This window comes from Lithobates pipiens, unplaced genomic scaffold (genome assembly GCF_037356315.1).
Source record: "Lithobates pipiens isolate NorthernLeopardFrog02 unplaced genomic scaffold, aLitPip1_a1.2 Scaffold_19, whole genome shotgun sequence".
In the NCBI taxonomy this organism is placed as follows: domain Eukaryota; kingdom Metazoa; phylum Chordata; class Amphibia; order Anura; family Ranidae; genus Lithobates; species Lithobates pipiens.
In genome coordinates this window covers 147,033,694-147,046,171 of record NW_027507764.1, presented here as the reverse complement: position 1 = coordinate 147,046,171, position 12,478 = coordinate 147,033,694, and the positions used below count along the sequence as shown (strand labels likewise).

The 12,478-nt window shown below is 42.8% G+C and overlaps 1 protein-coding gene across 2 annotated transcripts in view; it reads left to right on the top strand.

Annotated features, from left to right (window-relative positions):
• Window positions 1-290: 290 nt before the first annotated feature.
• The window catches only part of LOC143998220 (forkhead activin signal transducer 3-like), a 42,308-nt gene continuing 30,120 nt past the window's right edge, over window positions 291-12,478 (top strand). For both annotated transcript variants that reach the window (XM_077493924.1, XM_077493925.1), the window contains exons 1-2: window positions 291-521; window positions 11,605-11,709. In XM_077493924.1, the coding sequence (XP_077350050.1) occupies window positions 324-521; window positions 11,605-11,709 (303 nt within the window). In that variant the 5' untranslated portion in view covers window positions 291-323. The remainder of the gene's footprint in view (window positions 522-11,604; window positions 11,710-12,478) is intronic.

Sequence of the window (12,478 nt, the reverse complement as noted above, 5' to 3'; positions counted from 1 at the left end):
GCCAAAAAATCAACACTGTAGCCACAGGTATGCACACTGTATATACCAGTGATTGTGGTATATGCGTATGATATACATACCATCAGTATCTAGTCTTTACAACATATACGTAACAATCCTCAGCCCTGAAACAATTTTTTTTTTTTTTTCAAAAAACTCCATGGAATAGAGGGGTTCTTTACAAGAAGTGAGGTGTTGCCTCTTCTGGTTATTTGCATCATAAAGCCTGGGGTGAGATTCTAGCACCTACAACCTGACAAGCTGAGTTATCCAATTTTCTTTCTAAGGCCTCCTCTTCAAGTTAGTCCCTGACTCCCAAAAGCATGAACAGGATCCTGGATGACATGGAGAACTGCTCTTGGATGGCCAATGAAGACCCCACAAAACCTGACTCCACTGGCGAGTGCCATAAGAAGCGCAAGAGGATATATCGGCGCCGTGTCAATCCACCCTACTCCTACGTGGCCATGATTGCCCTGGCCCTCCAGAATGCCCCTGAAAGAAAGCTAAAACTGCCCCAGGTAACTTACCCCACCATTATGAGTTGTCTTGAGGCTTCAGTGCAGCTGAGGGGGGGGGGGGGGTGTTTAACATTGAGACCAGCTCAAAATAAGGGTATGTCAGGAGGGAATGCTTAATTTTCAGTGCAAATCTATTTGGAAAATTAGTCTCTAATAGGCCTATGAAGGCTGAATTTATTTTTTTTTTTTTTATATTGTATAACAGTGTAAATTTGCTGTCCCCTCAAATCACGCAGCTATTAATGTCTAAACTGCTGGCAACAAAAGTGAGTACACCCTAAGTGAAAATTTCCAAATTGGGCTCAATTTGCTGTTCCCTCCCCAGTGTCGTGTGACTTGTTGGTGTTACAAGGTCTCAGGTGTGAATGGGCAGCAGGTGTTAAATTTTGGTGTTATTCTCACTTTCTCATACTGGTCACTGGAAGTTCAACATGGCACCTCATGGCAAAGAACTCTAAGGATCTGAAAAAAAATTGTTGTTCTGCATAAAGATGACCTAGGCTATAAGAAGATTGCCAAGACCCTGAAGCTGAGATGCACCACAGTGGTCAAGACCATACAGCGGTTAATGGGATAGTTTCCACTCGGCACATGCCTCGCCATGGCTGACCAAAAGTTGTGTGCACGTGTCATATGCAGAGGATTTCTTTGGGAAATCAACCTCTGCAGCAATGCTGGCAATCATATGTTTAAGGGGTGGGGAGTCAGCCTGTCAGTGCTCAGACCATATGTTGCCCACTGCATCAAATTGGTGTGCATGGCTGGTGTCCCAGAAGGAAGCCTCTTCTAAATATGATGCATAAGACACCTCGCAAACAGTCTTGCATACAGTCAAGCATGGTGGTGGGAGTGTCACGGTATGGGGCCGGCAGGGCCATCTTTAATATTGATTGGACCCAGTGCAATACTTTTCTTGGGGGGGGGGGGGGGTGTTCCCCCCCCCCCCCTCCCCTCCCCTTTCTATGCATTTTCGCTCTCCACCTGCTCTGAGACATACAATAGCAGCTAGACTCAAAATCGGTTTACTGAATCAGATCAGGCAGCTATTGCGATTGGTTGCCAGAGGTTTCAGTGTATCATTACCGCTCACTGACTGGCTGCTAGAGGTTACAGAACACATTACAGCTCACTGGTTAGTTGCTAGAGGCTACAGCACATGAAGTCTACTTGTTGATTGGTTGCTAGAGATTACTGTGGATATGACCTCAGGGGGGCATGATATACATATCAATGCCACAGGCCACCTCTATTTACATATGAATGCCAGTAATTTACATGTAAACACAGGGTCTCCAGGTGAGTCATCTGGGACACAGCACAGGACTAAAACCTCAAGGGGCGAGGGAATTTAAATCAGGATAGTTGGCAAGTATGAAGCAGCTGCTTTGGGCCCCACAACGACAGGGCCCAGGGCAGCTGCCCCTTTTGCCCTGCATGCCAGCACTGGGGAGATGCAGTTTGAGGGAACCGTGAATGAAAACCATGTACTGTCACATACTGAAGCAGAGCATGATTGCCCCCTTCCTTCAGAGACTGGGCTGCAGGGCAGTATTCCAACATAAGGAACCCAAACACGCCACCAAGGTTAAAGGTAATGGACTGGCCAAGCATGTCTCCAGACCTAAACCCTATTGAGCATCTGTGGGGCATGCTCAAATGGAAGGTAGAGGAGTGCAAGGTCTCTAACATCAACCAGCTCTGTGATGTTGTCATGAGTGGAAGAGGACTCCAGTGGCAACCGGTGAACTCCATGCGCATGAGGGTTAAGGCAGTGCTGGAAAATGATGGTGACTTAGGGGGTGTAATCATGATGGTTTAGAGATGGACGAAGCATGACAGCATGTCACCTTTTCCCCTGCTAGGCCTATGTCATTGCTCCTTGTCTATTTTATCCCCCCCCCCCCCCCCCCAATATTCTATTTTTGCATTTAATCTGCGAGTGTTGCCATCCTATTTTTGTGTATCTATTCGTCTGCAGCAGTGACATGGCTTGCACCCCATCTGATGTGACATTCATTAGCAGCTTAGCTAGCCACACCTGGAGCAGCTAGTTTTTGTTCTAGGGGTGTACTCACTTTTGTTGCTGGCGGTTTAGACATTTAATGGCTGTGTGTTTTGAGGGGACAGCAAATTTACACTTATACAAGCTGTACACTCACTACTTTGTAGCAAAGTCTTTCTTCAGTGCCACATGAAAAGATGTAATACAAAAATGTGAGGGGGGTGTACTTTTGTGATGTACTGTATATATGTTTTCTTTTATAAAATGGGTGATTTCAGCAATTGTGAATGCCTTAAAGTGATACTAAACACACATGCTTTAATTTACAATGTCCCTTCTCTGATGATGGGGCTAAAGAAAAAGGTAGTTTATTTTATTTTTTTTTTTCTCTATACAGCTGTCAAATGACACTCCCAGCAAAAAATACATGGCCCTGGCCAAATTTGCCTGTTTTCTACACCCTATGCCAGGGATATGCAATTAGCGGACCTCCAGCTGTTGCAGAACTACAAGTCCCATGAGGCATAGCAAGACTGACACCCAGAGGCATGATGGGACTTGTAGTTTTGCCACAGCTGGAGGTCTGGTAATTGCAGATCCCTGCCCTACGCTATCAAACACCACCAAGCACCTATCAAAAAGGAAGAGGGCGCTAAAATCTCCCCCGGACTTCTGTCCAAATTGGAATTTGCCTCACTTTGGAGAGATTCATCTTGATTCGAGGGAAAATTTCCCCCCTCATCTTCCAGGACAGCTACTCGAGAGATTGGCTATGCCCTCTACAAGAAACACAAATCGGACAGTTTAAAAGGCCCCTCCCTCTCCTCTGATCCTCAATTTTTGTTTCCAGACACTCCAGGAGAACACTGTAATGGGGTGTGGGGTGTGTTTGTATTTTTTTGTTTTTTAAATGGGTCTGGTAACTGGTTGGTGGACCCTGCTTTTGTTGGTGATATCCAGGACTACTTGTAGCCATGTCTTAGGTGTTCTATGTTTATAGACCAAGCCGAAAAGGGCCCTTTGTATGTATTGGATTACTTGCCTCCCTGGAGGTTTAGCAGCAGCTCCCTTCCATGTCTAGCTGTGTGGAGAATCTTCCTTGTGTCTTCCCTGCTTTTGGTGTAGTTTAGCAGTGCAGCGGCGGTCAGGAGTCTCCCCAGCCATGTGTTCTCCTCTATGGAGTCTAATGACAGGACTGAGGATGGAGCACCCACGTGAGTTGAGCCAGCAGCTGCATCGGGGTCCAAAACTGCCCCCAAGGTAAGCCCTTATTTGTGGATGAAGAGCTACTGTAGCAGGGGGTCTGTATAAGCCTTTTTTTTGTTTTCTGTGGAAGTGTGGGGTGTTTGGGTTTTTTTTTTTTTTTTTTTTTTTTTTTTTTTTTTTTTTTTTTCTCTAGTTGTCAAACCTGTAAAAAAAAAATGTGGGAACTGTAGAACCAGGTTTTGATAGTTGTAAGAAACTATTTTGTGAGGCTTGTATTCTGTCAAAGGCAGGTTCTGGGTCTACTGCCTCTATAAAGGAGTTAATGACTTCTATGAAGGAGGTAGTGGCCTATTTTTGGTAGTTTAACAGAGTAGCTGGGCTAGGTCCTTCCACTTCAAAGCCTGTGACTCAGGAGCCTTCAGTCTCGGCTAGATCTCTACCTCTTAGTATCAAAGACTGTTAGTTCACGTAATGTTTCTGACCTGGAATAAGATGAGAATCGTGTATCTACATCTGAGGAGTCTTCATATGAGGTTGCTGGTAGCTCAACTACGTATCTCTTTCCAATTGAAGATATTGACAAACTATTAAAGTCAATATATACGTCTGAACAGATTGAGATGCCTCAGCAAGCCTAGTCTGTGCAGGATAAGATGTACAGAGGTCTACAAGGACTTTTTTTTTTTTTTTTTTTTTTTTTTCTCCAAATGTCCTAGATTAGATGCTCCTATGTCAGAAGTATCAAAGTCAGATCTTTCATTTGGGGACTCTAGAGTCTTTAAGGATCAGACAGGAAGGTCTACTTTATTTTTTCTTTAGGGTTAGCTGTAGCATCCACCTGTGTTGCTAGGAATTTGGATGTGCTTCTGTGATCTGCTTGTCATTCACCTATAAGGGAAAAAACATACTCCTTTGCTAACTTTCCAGATGGAGAGGGAGTCCTCATGAGCCTGGATTTGATCTCCAGCAAATCTATCTCCCCCCCCAATCTCACCTTTTTGTGGGACCAACACCAGCAATCTTTTTCTTCCAAGAGAATACCCCTTCTCGCAGGACCTAATGGATGACCATGACTGTTTCTATTACGGTTCCCCCCCCGGAACAGTGTTAATCTATGAAAATACTAAATCTTTGTGGGTTATACCGGTATGATTGGCGTTGGCCCCTCCCCAAGTTTACGAAAAATGTATTTGCTCAAATAGATCCATTGGTTCCCCCAATCCTTTTCCTATTTTATATGGCAAGGACTGGGGCGGAAACGCAGGCCACTCGTTGGTGAGCTTGTCCTTAACTAGAGGATAGTGACAACCTCACACTACCCCATGGGAACTCTAATTTCCCGGACCTCCATGATGGGTGTTTTTTATTTTTTTTATTTTTTTTGTCAGCTGACACTGTTTCTTTGTCTCTGGGTTGCAGGTATACATTGGTCCAGTGTACCTCATCCCGACATTAATTCTTCTTTTCTCCTTTGTCCTTTCTCGTGTGCACCCCTGCTCCCAAAGTTGGAAAATTTCACTTGAAACGCCAGCACCTCGAAAGTGATGATGGATAACTACAACAGGCGCGTACAGTCTGCCGAACCCTAATGTTAAGCACCTGTTGCTCTCATACACTCATACTCACATATTCATAATGTTCAGGGCCTTAATTCCCCTACAAAACAATGGCCTTCCAAACATATCGCAAATTGGGTATAAACATCCTGCTCCTCCAGAAAACGCACTTTTCTCATACCTCTGCCACCAAATAGTTAAATAGTATATGCCAGATACCCCACATTCTACCCCTCTAATAGCCCAGATAAGAAAGGAGGTGTAGTGATTTTGTATAGCAAAGAAGGTGCCTTCACTCCCACCACAGTAATTAAAGATAGAGGGGAGATACATCATGGTGGTGGGGAAAAAAACGAACATTCAATTTTTTTTGAGACCATGCTTAAACTATTGGTGCCACACATGCTGGGCCACATCATAATACAGGGAGATGGCAATGTGTCCTTAGACCAAGCCCTGGATAGAACCAATGCACACAAACCAATATTGAAACGCCCCAAAACAGGGTATCAAATTGGCTTGGATATTACACTCCCATGACCTTGTAGATATCTGCAGGGACCTCCATCCCACGACCAGGGATTACACCCATTCTCAGGTCCACAAGACATACTCATGAATAGACCATGTATTTACACTATCACCACTACTTCCCTCTGTAGACTCGGCCAAAATACTGTCCACCTCGTGGTCTGACCACTCACCAGTTCAAATTTCATTAACTGACTAGACCAAAACCCTCAATGTGGCACCTTAATGATCCTACCATCTTTAGAGAGACTGCCCTACGACAATATGTCACTGACAATTGCACAAATGATACCTCCCCTAATGCTAACTGGGCAGAACATAAGGCCAATTTGTGGCAAACTGATCCAAATAGCCTCCAGAACCAAACTCGGTCATGCACAAACGATCTGACAAGAGGCGGAGTTACAACACAATTCAGGAACAAAAATCTAACCCCCCCCAACTAGAGTTGAGACATAAAATAGAAGCGGCATTTACAGCATTGAACCTTGGCCTCACCACTAAACCTGAGTAGTATCTACGTTGGTCTAGGCATTGATTCTACACTCGGAGACAAACCCACTATGCTCCTGGCCTGGAAACTTGCCCCTTGACTGTATAATCCTGTCCTGCCAAGATTGTGGATGCAAAATGGGAAATTAACTCAATCCTCAATTGGTAATAGCGGAATTCTCAAATTATTTTTTTTTTTTCTCTAAACTATATAACAAACCAAACCCATTCCCCACAGCTCAAGCGGACAAATTCTTCCATGATATCCCCCTCCCGTAGGTAGCACAGGAACATAGTTAATGGAGGATGAGTTCAGAGGGTGAAATCGTGGCAGCAATTAAAAGCTTAACCCTCCAAAAGCAACTGGCCCAGATGGCTTTACTGGCCATTACTACAGAAAATATGCAGACATATTGACACCACATCTATGCTCCTTTTTCAACGCATTGAGAAAGGGGAGGGGGGGGGGGCGGCAGCCCTTGGTCACACAAGAAAATTCTGCCTGAATACATGTAATTCCCAAACCAGTTAAGGACCATGAGGACTGTGACAACTATCGCCTGATCTCGCAGACAGGTGATGGCTATAATGGCAGTGCTTCAATCAAATTGGGACAATCAAGGTAAGCACAAGGGTATGCTATGGTCTTTAGACCTTTTTGTAAAGCATTCGACTCTGATGTGAGATTATATACACTGTTCATTGAAAAAATATGAATTTGGGCCTAATCTTATGACTACATTAGACATTGTATAGTACACCTACTGCTAGACTCCTGATAAAAGGATATAGATCAAATACCATAGATATAGACAGGGGAACACAAGGCTGCCCTTTTATCTCCCATTGTATTTATAGTGGCATTAGAACCCTTGGCAATCAAATTAAGAAAACACCCAGATATAAAAGGCGCATATACTGTGGAGATGGGGAGCAAAAATGTGCCGACAATATTTTAATGCTGCTTTCATCGCCAGTAACATCACTGTCTAACTTTTATCAAACCTTACACCATTTCACAGCTTTCTCAGGTCTTACGATCAATCATTCAAAATCTATAGCTTTAAACCTTACGTTAGAGCCAGAGACGGTGAAATTAATCCAAAGCTCATTCCAGTTCAAGTGGCAAAGAAAAGCTCTCCCATATTTGGGAATCTTAACTCCTTTACTACAGACCCTATATCAGGCCAACTATCCTCCTCCTATATAGAAAACTGACAGTGGACCACCTAAGATGGGCCAACAATCCACCATCGTGGTTCGGTAGACTGTACTCAAAGATGAAACTCTTGCCGAGATTGTTGTATTGTTTAGAACACTTCCGATAACAATCCACAAACCCGATATCAAAGTACTACAGAGTAAGATTATGAAATTCATATAGGGGGGATAAAAGACCCAGGGTGACTAGGCGCACCCTCTATACACCCAAAGTGAGGGGGGGGGGGGGCTGGGGGGTTCTGGATCTGGCCAAATCTTTTGAGGCAGCACAGCTAGCCCAATTAATCCATTCCCACTCCTCACAATTTCAACCATCTTGGATGAAAATTAAAACTTCTCTACACCCCACTAAACCGATTAGTCACATGATGTGGTTACACATGAGACCAATTATGTGCCCTACGTTATCTTTTTCACAAAGTTTATGGGACAGATTGGTGAAGCTTTATGCATTCCAATCCACCCATTCTCCCCTAGCCACCTTGCCTGTTAATCCTGATTTCACCCTGGGTCTTAATCTTCTAGGTCACTTGGTGGACTAACAAGGGCTTGAGACGTATCGCCGATATGTGCAACCACAAAGGTATCTTATCGAAACAAATCCTAATAGAAAAATATCTTCTCCCTAACGTGGAACTATCCCATTACCTCAGTGCATCATATGAATGCTTTACCGTGTACAAATGATATCACAACTTCCATCCCAATTGAATACCTGTGCAGGTCTTGGATAAACATACGGGCCACATCTTCAAAATATACAGTATCTTGTCAAAGTCAATAAAACTATTTTATATGAACAAGTGGGAACGGGATATAGAAACAAAAATGGAAATTGACAAACTGCACAATTCACCTCAATCGTATAGCAACACCTCACTGATGGAGGCGAATTATAAAGTTCTACTGATATGGTAAATGGCACCAGTGAGTGGCAACATTTGTCCCAGGCACTTTCCCTCTGTTTCAGGGGATGTAGTATAGAAGCACAGTATATCCTATATGGTGGACATGCCCTAAAGTCAGGCAATTTTGGATACGCATTTATAATTTTTATCTACTCACTAACCCAGGTAACTCTAACTAAATCGCCACAACAGGTGCTGTTGGGAAACCAAATAGAGGGAGTGCCAGGGCAAACGAAGAAACTCGTATCGTTTCTTGGCTTCCAGGATAGTAGTAGCTAAATCCTGGAGCGTGCCTCTTCTCTCTTTTTTTTTTTTTTCTCTTTGTAAGAGGAAAGTGGACACAGGGTACAAAGCCAATAGAAGGATAACCCAGCCACCCCCCCCCCCCCCTTTTGGTTCTCCTCGTTCTTTGCTGGTTATTTTTCCTTCTCACTCATTACATGTTACAGGTTTTTCATGTAGTTCGTCAAGTTGAAGTATAAGTGAGACACAACAATCATCTTTTGATGGAGTATACCTAACTGTTCATATATTTAGTACCTTAAGATATTGATTATACAGAAAGGCTGAGCTCATGCAAATTATATTTTGCCTTGAAAATGTGTCTGGTTTAAATGTTAATAAAATTGTTTTAAAAGATATGAGGTGGCTGAGGTTCAAACCCCCCCCCCCCCCCCCCCCCGGCCCAATCCACAGCATGATCCCATAGGGGTGGCTGGTGGGACTCTTGCCTACCCTTTTCTGTCCTGCACTAATGAGTATTGTTGACAATCCTAGGGGCAATATTCCTAAACAGTTCTAATTCCATAATTCCAAGTCATGATTTTCTCAATAATGCCTAACCATGTTTGGGCTGAGTTCAGTCAAGGTTGGATGTAGTTTCTTAACCACTTAACAACCGGCCCATAGCCGATTAACGGCTTCAGGGCGGTTTAACTCTGAGAGACCATTAACGGCCTCCCAGAATTCTGCTCTTGTGCGCCCCCTGGGGTGCGCACTCGAGAGCATCCGTTCATCGCAGCCGTTTACCACGTGATCACTCCGTCAAATGACAGAGCATTCACTTGTAAACAAACCAGAGTCATGTTATGATGCCGGTTCCTCTCTCCCTTCTCTGTACCGATCAGTGTCAGCAGCGCTGTGGGCTGCATCTGCAGTGCCTACATCGCTGCGCACCGAAATTTAAGCCCTCAATTCCCTGCCAATACTCTGCAATACCCTGCTAATACCCAATACTCTTCAATACCCTTTTTCTTTTTTTTTTTTTCAGGCTTCCCAGCCTAGTGGTGAGATGTGGGGGTCTTATTGACCCCATATCTCACTGTAAAGGGGACCTGTCATGCCATATTTCTATTACAAGGGATGTTTACATTCCTTGTAATAGGAATAAAAGTGATCAAAAAAAATTATTTTTGGGGAAAAAATGTCAAAGTAAAATGAACAATAAAAGAATTTAAAGTGCCCCTGTCCCCATGAGCTTGCATGCAGAAGCGAATGCATACGCAAGTCCCGCCCACATATGAAAACGGTGTTCAAACCACACATGTGAGGTATCTCTGCGAACATTGGAGCGAGAGCAATAATTTTAGCCCTAGACCTCCTCTAACTCAAAACATGTAACCAGTAAAAAAATTTAAAGCGTCACCTATGGGGATTTTTAAGTAGCACCATTCCACTAGCATTTGCAATTTTGAAGGCTGACATGTTAGGTATCTATTTACTCGGCGTAACTTCATCTTTCACATTATACAAAAACATTGGGCTAACTTTACTTTAAAAAAAAAAAAGCGTTCGAAAAATTGCTGCGCAAATACCGTGCGTGATAAAAAGTTGCAACAACCACCATTGTATTCTCTAGGGTCTTTGCTAAAAAAAAATATATAATGTTGTGGGGTTCTATGTAATTTTCTAGCAAATTATTATTATTTTTTTTTTTACATGTAGGGGAGAAATGTCAGAATTGGCCTGGGTGCTCCAGAAAGCCTGATGGTGCTCCCTGCATGTTGGGCCTCTGTATGTGGCCACGCTGTGTAATAATCTCTCACATGTGTTATTGCCATGCTCAAGAGTAATAGCAGAATGTGTTTTGGGGTGTAATTTTTGGTATGCATATGCTGTGTAAGAAATCTGAATAATATGACAATTTTGTGGAAAAAAAATCTTGATTTTTGCAAAGAATTGTAGGAAAAAATGTCAACTTCAAAAACCTCACCATGCCTCATACTAAATACCTTGGAATGTCTCCTTTCCAAAAAGGGGTCATTTGGGGGGTATTTGTACTTTTCTGGCATGTGAGGGTCTCAAGAAATCAGTCCTTCGGGTGTGATACATTTTCAGATATTGGCACCATAGCTTGTGGACTCTATAACTTTCACAAAACCAAATTATCCACAAATTTGTACTTATTTTTCTACCAAAGATATGTAGTGGTATAAATTTTGGCCAAAATTTATGAAGGTAAATTACTAATCTGCTAAATTGTATAACAGAAATGAAGAAATTCTTTTTTTTTTTTTTTTTTTTACAGAATTTTCGGTCTTTTTTTCTTTTATAGCACAAAAAAATAAAACCCAGCAGTGATTAAATACCACCAAATGAAAGCTTGTGTGGGAAAGACAAATTTCATATGGGTACAGTGTTGCATAACTGAGTAATTGTCATTCAAAATGTGAGAGCACAGAAAGCTGAAAATTGGTCTGGTTATTAAGGGTGTTTAAGTGCCCAGTGGTTAATCACCCATGTTACACTAACTATTGTGATACTTGTGTTTGCATTATATTTTCCTAATGCCTCATAGGCCGTGTTGGCCAAGATATGTTTCTATTTAAAGTGTTTTAAGAATGTATCTTGTATTTTCACCTGTTAAAACCAATAAATGTTTTTGGAAAAGAACAAGCTGAAATTAGAAGCTGGCTACCATGCACAGCTACACCAGACTTTGAGCACTTCAGTTTGAGTAAATCAACCCCAAAGTATGACAGATGGGCTCCTGGTATATTCAAGAGGTCTGCAGTGATATCCTTTTGCTCAGTGCAGGTCTCCTGGTGAGGGTTAATGGCAGTAATTGAGATCAATATTGCTTATATGATAGGTATTATGTATCTGGATTTGTGGCCATGTTCATTTACTTATGACTATTTTTATTTTTTTTATTTTTTTCTTGGAAGATCTTCTCCGAGATCAGCACCCTCTTCCCTTTCTTCAAGGGGGATCATTGGGGCTGGAAGGACACTGTTCGACACAACCTCTCCTGTAACGACTGCTTCAGAAAGGTAAGGACTTTGTGCTCCTGTGATGTGATTGTGGTGGGGCACTAGCCAAAAGACGGCTACAGCATGGACGCTAACTGCCGGGAGGGCATCCCTGGATTTCCTCCTGTTTCCCCTCTGCACGCCGCCGCGGGTGCGCATCTGGCAAGTTCTGTGCTGGCCATGTCCAGGGGACATGGCCAGTCAGATTGCTATAAATGGCCAATCGCAGCGGCCGTTTACAGCGCAATCGGTGTGTCCAATGAGATGATCTCGTATGTAAACATGAGATCATCTCTCATCGCTGGCTCTCACACAGCATGTGAGGAGGGAGAGATGAACCGCTGAGATGCAGAGATTAGTAGAAAGAAAAATAAATAAAAGAAACAAAGTGTCCATCTGCCATCAATGCCAGGTATCAGTGCCACGTCGGTGTCACGTGTTGTCCTGGTGCTCCAGGTCCTTCAAAAGTGTAATAGTCAACAAGTTAGATGTGTAATTTATGCTCCTGTGATGGCGCTCCCTGCATGTTGGGCCTCTAAGTGGCCAGGCTGTGGAAAAGTCCCACACGCAGTATCGTAATACTCAGGAGTAGCAGAATTTTTTATTTTGGGGCATTATTTGTGGTATACACATGCCAAGTGAGGGAGATAACCTATTACAATGACCATTTTGTGGAAAAATAAATAAATTAAAAATAAAAAACGTAATTTTGCAAAGAATTGTGGGAAAAAATAACATCAAAAAGCTCACCATGCCTCTTACTAAATACCTTGGAATGTCTAATTTCAAA